Source organism: Galleria mellonella, unplaced genomic scaffold (assembly GCF_026898425.1).
Source record: "Galleria mellonella isolate WM207_F2 unplaced genomic scaffold, CSIRO_AGI_GalMel_v1 utg96, whole genome shotgun sequence".
NCBI classification, from domain to species: domain Eukaryota; kingdom Metazoa; phylum Arthropoda; class Insecta; order Lepidoptera; family Pyralidae; genus Galleria; species Galleria mellonella.
In genome coordinates, this window is record NW_026442179.1 from 2194543 (window position 1) to 2200542 (window position 6000).

At 29.1% G+C, this 6000-nt stretch overlaps 1 protein-coding gene across 3 annotated transcripts in view; it reads left to right on the forward strand.

Annotated features, from left to right (window-relative positions):
* The window catches only part of LOC113523570 (synaptogenesis protein syg-2-like), a 253093-nt gene extending 252449 nt beyond the window's left edge, over positions 1-644 (forward strand). For 2 of the 3 annotated variants that reach the window (XM_052902798.1, XM_052902797.1), the window contains exon 17: positions 94-643. In XM_052902798.1, the coding sequence (XP_052758758.1) occupies positions 94-213 (120 nt within the window). In that variant the 3' untranslated portion in view covers positions 214-643. Of the gene's footprint in view, positions 1-93 lie in introns of all 3 variants that reach the window. The other variant, XM_052902799.1, reaches the window with a different exon arrangement.
* Positions 645-6000: the final 5356 nt, after the last annotated feature.

The following is a 6000-nucleotide window of genomic DNA, read 5'->3' on the forward strand; positions in this document are numbered from 1 at the left end:
CCATACTTTAAAAAAAATAATTTTAAATAATAACTGTATATATGCATAATTGTGTTATAATATACAACCCTAACTTGCAATTTTGGTCTATAGAGTATTGGTACGTTGGCTGAGGATAGACGAAGCGTGACTAGTGGGACCCTTTCACGGCGAAGGGAGGTGGTCACCACACGGACGCCGCTGCTAGCAAATGCAAGGGAGAGCTGCGTTTAGTTTATAAAATAGTCGACTTCACGTTAAAGGAAACTGAATCTTCTTCTATTGAGTTTAAGTATAAATTACACTATAGTTAAATTTCGATGGATGCTAAGCTAGACTGCTGTCAAACAGCAAAAACTAAATGTCATTTTAGTGTTTGTAATTATATATATTGTTATCAGAATGGTGAGATCCGTCTATGATTTTTAGTTAAGAATTTTTTTATTAATGTGTTAAATTCAAGTAAAAAAATAATGTGACATTGTCTAATTATTTTTTTACTTAAATTTATAAAAAGTATTTTATAAATTTAATTTCTTTTACATTTATACGAATAAAATGTTATAGATTTATACTAAAATGTAAAGCATTATAACAGTAAATATTTTTAAGAATTTTAAATTGACTGTCACTTTAAATGATAAACGACGCAATTAATAACTTATTTAAATTTTATCTGGCTACCTTTACGTAAGCAATAAATATCTTATTTGTATATTTTTTTCTTAGATTTTTGTATAATAGTGATATAAAAGGCCTATTAATATTACTAAAATATTGCAAGATTTTACGCTTAATAAACATTACATTTAAATAATTAGCAAGTCTTGTGTTGTATTTTATTTTTAAGATTTATTAAATATAATTCATTTTATATTTATTGACAATTTATTGTTTAAAATATTATTATTATGGACTTATAACCATTCTGCCTACTGAGTGATTTTAAGTGTATTCATTATAAATATTTACATTAATTCGTTTTGTATATATTAAACTGTTATAAAATATAAATATAAAAATATACAATTAACATTTTGTCGTGTATAAACATCGAATTTTATAAAGACTGTTCCACTTCACGTTTCCTTTAATGTAAAGTTTTAATAATTAATTTGTAAATAATTAATAAATTATATGAAAATTATTTAATCATAGAAACTCACTTCCACAAAGAGAAAATATTAGCAATTTAAATTTTACTAGGTAATTAATTATCCGTATTCTCGGTGGCACTATAAATTCAGTGGAGAAAATACTATACTATATTTTAACTGTACTACTACTATCTATAAAAAATTGACAATGTGTTCAATTTTATTTATCCATTAACTAAGTGTCCTTCAAAATATACCTAGACGATTGTACACCCTTGTTCATTTATGCGTTGCTGTACATTGAATCAGAGCTGTACTTTCACTATTTTATTGAAGAAATCAGCGTAGTTTATGCAATTACTTAAGTTGAAAACATGTAAATCTCGTCGATTGTAAAGGATTTTTTTTTATCAGTATTGTAGTTATGATTCAATGGACAATACATTCCAATAGAAATATACAAAATTCAATAGCATAATTAATTAGACCCGAAATTATGAGATATTACAATTCATATACATTTATACAATTAGTTAATACCCATTTGATTTATTTTGTTACAAAACTAGAATATTGTTTTTTTTTTTATAAATAAAAATAATGCTCAATAGTTTTATGTGATTAGCGTTAATTATGAATTGTAAAAATATATACAAGAACCTATTGCATCGTGAGAGAAAAAATTATTAAAAAGAAACTGGACATTCTGAATCAATTTCACACATGCTTCTTTATTATTTATTTATTTATTTCATCAACTGGGCGAAGTTTATGGTCTCTCAATATACTCATCTAGGAAAGAAATTAAAATAAAAGAAAAATATATATTTATGAATGTTTATTATTTAACCAGATCTCAATATAAGAGGTGTTTACTTGTTGTTGTACTATTTATATTAATATAATGAAGCAGTTTGAACGCAATTATTTCTGGAAATATCAAAAGTGTTTTTTTTTTCACATTTGTTAGCCCATACCTTCAGGAAGATTATATGCTATTCAACATCACAATATGACGACGGACAAAGCTAATATACGAATAAATGTAACTGCGAAGCATACGGCTCATGCTATGGCAAGCTGTGATACACAGCGGTGATTGCTGTATATTACCAACGGCATAGTCTCTACAATATCATAAATACATTACATACTCTAAAGAATCCTTATTTCCAGATCTACCAACATTTAGGATTAATTTACTTTTTTAACGACGTAACTGCCAGGACGAATTTCTCTTAATAGTATCTTAAATCTAAAAATCTTTGGATTTATATATTGTAAATCTATTTGTTATTTGAGAAACATTTTAAAAGTTCACATAAGAATTTCAGTTACATTAATATGTACTTATCTAAATATAGTACCTATAAATTACTTTCTTAAAATTTTAAATAATTAAATCAAATTGTGATATAAGAACACTGAGTATCTATTGTATACTCAAATTATAAGCAGAATGAATGGATAAATATTTATATTGATTCTAGAATAAATTAAAAATCAATTGTCAATTGTCATCATTTATCTTCACATTTTATTATTAAGAAAAATGTGGAAAATAATATGCTAAATTAGTTTGGATCTAAGAGTTCTAGCTTATCAGCAATCAATCTTACCATCCAGTTTAAAAACGGCGAGCGTATAACGCCTCACTTACCGAGTGAGACCCTACTTTTAATAGTTTGATATTGTACACATTAAAAATTAAAATCTAATTCAATAATTTAATAACCACTAGTATATTCAGTTTAATAATGCCATATTCAACTGAATATGGCATTATTTAACTGAATAACTAATATCACAATCCAATATGGATTGTGATTTTATTGTGCGAGGTGTTATTTAGCAACGCCATATTTTGTGTTCTATTTTCGTTCTTGACATCTTCGTGATATAATTGATCGGAATCCCCATAATAATCCTCATCTGATAAAAAGGATTTCATATTGTTATTATATCTATTTATATATGTTTCATTGTAATATTTTGAAAGATTTTGCTATTTTATAGTCCCAATTACACACGTAAAAGTTACAATTGTAGAGAAATTAGATATTTTTTTTTTAATTACAAATCGACAAAGAACATTGACAATAAAGATTATAAAACATTTACGTCTATTGCTATTTATATTTACATAGCTGAGCATATGTAACTTGAAATAAAAAGAAAATATGCAAAAATTTATTTAAAAAAAGAATGAATTTTTCAAAAGTACATTTATAACATTCTATTCTTAACAACGATGACATAATAATGAAAAAATGTTTCATTATTTGGTAAAAAGTGAATAAGTAATTGAATTTTTTTTTGTCAATATTCTGTACTTTTGTGATTATGTTACTGGATATTTTTCCTAATTCTGGACTGATTATTATATTTTAACTCTTCAAGGTTTACATTTAGGATGACATAATATATAATATTTTATTTTTTTTTGTCAATATTATTATTATTATAAATATATTGCAAATAAAAAAAAAGGGTAAGCTAAAAATATCTAGTACCAACAATTACAGTTGTCATTATAACGACAACAAACAATTTTATTCTTCATGGATCCGTTGCTAGCCTGTCACAATAGCACGATCTGTATTGTTACGTCCTACTGCTTCGAAACAAGATAGAAAATGTCAGCATTGTTAGATATCTATTTTAGACAGAATAGATATTGTTGTAAAATCTATATTATTTGTAATAAAATTGTAAATGGACGTTGTCTGTACATAGAATATATTTGAGAAAAATTGGATAGTAAGGAAAATGTGTTTCGGGATTAAATGAAACGGCGAGATTGCAGTGACGATATTGTATATTTCCAACTAACAAATAAATGACAATTTAATGTGAGATAAATATAAATTTTTGTACCAATGAATTACAAATAAAAGTATAACAGAAATGACGAACGAATACGACACGACACCAACTCCTTCTTTGATCTGCCTGATGTAACTATGCCTTGGTCTCCTTGTTCCCATCCTTTCTTCTATCTTACCTTCTATTATAATATTCCTAAGTTCGTCGTGTCGTATCAAGTGTCCCAACATTTTTTCCTCTCTGTACTCAATAGTTTTTATAATTTGTCTCTTTTCCTTAACCCTAAGCAGAACCTCCTCATTACCAATTCGATCTCTCTAACTAACCACTCATATGATTTGATAAATAGCAATAGACATGAGACTAATATTATTTGAATTTTTGCCAGAGTCCGTGTGTCTCTCAGTATGTTTCTTCTGGCATCACCCATAAAGTACTACATCATATTGAATGTAGTTTTCATCTTTTGAGGATGTAACTTAAAATTTGGTGTATGTTTTATGTTGATACAGCATCTAAAAGTAGTACAATTATCTCCTAAAATTTATGCACACACAGTTACGAGTCTTATATATATAGCGTTAATGAGTCTGTAGTCTGTTTAAACAATTTATCATCCATATGTATTGGCTACTCTAAAAAAAGGACAGATGCACTATGTCAATCCTAACATTGTTAGATTTTATTTAAATATTTTTATTATATAAAAAACCTGCATCGCCATTTTAGTGCGCCCTATAATCTCAGTAATCACTCAACTGATTTCAAATAAATTTATATGTTTGTTTTTAGCTTGAAATATATAATAGTTTTGTACCCGACAAATTACACTGAATATATAAAAGTTACGAACCATTTTGCACCCGTGCGAAGTCAGGGCGGGTCGCTAGTTGTGTTTTTAGAACATTTTATTTTTACTCGGACATATGTTTATATAAATGAAACAATTATGGCACGCCACACAGTAGCATAACGATTATTTTTATCCATACCTTATGTATATACTGACACTATGACAGAAAATTCCATTTGATAAAAGTAGGTCAACATTATTTGTATAACTATATCGCACGGTAGTGCTGACGTGACGAATGTACATACATTTATATTCACTGTACATATAGTTCTTTTATTTTATTACAATTAATATACTCATTCGTGCGTTTCTTTGTTGTTATAAATACAATACGAGGTCTTCCGGAAAGTTCGTATAAAAGTGTTCTGGCATGCGAGAAAGAGGAGTGGGGAGGCCAGGTAAGCGCAGGACCCCTTCCTTATGTCCCTAACAATGCTTCATATACATCTGTGAAGTTACCTCTTAACGAAACCCCGTATAGCCCGCTTCCGTTGAAGAGCAGCGCGTCATAGTTTCTCTCGAAACTCGGCAAGAATGGCCGTGAAATTTTTGCCGATCTAGTTTATGGGGATTTTGAAGGAACCAACCGTCCACAAGTGGCTAAAAAGATTCAGAGAGGGCCGAGAAAGCGTTCAAGATGACCCACGTTCAGGACGTCCTTCCACTTCACATTCCGACGAAAACGTGGAAAGAATTCGAACTTGTGTTATGGGGACCGTCGTTTAACGGTCAGACAGGTGGCTGAAGAGCTTAATTTGGGCAAAACCGTGGTCCACGAAATTCTAAGAAACGAACTTCAAATGAAAAAAATTTGCGCCAAGATCGTTTGAGTTTTTGAGTAAAAATTCCATTACGGTGACCGAACACCCCCCTATTCGCCGGATTTGGCCCCGTGTGACTTCTTCTTGTTATTGCTACTTCATTTGGGGGACATAAATGAGATAAAAAAATACGACGGGGCAGCTGAGAAACCTACTTTTTCTCACAGTGGAAACGGCGTTGGCACAAGTGCATTTGTCACAGTCTTTGAAGGGGATAAAATTGATTTACCTGAATAATTGTAAAATAAAATTTTTACTTTCGGACAAACCTCGTACAGTAGTACCTCGATATACGAGTGCCCTATAGTTCTCATATCGGGTAAATATTTTTAGACTTGTCATCTCATATCTCCAACATTTGTAAAACGATTTGGAAAATTCTTTTTCTATCTATACAGGTCTACTATCAGATTAATTCTAT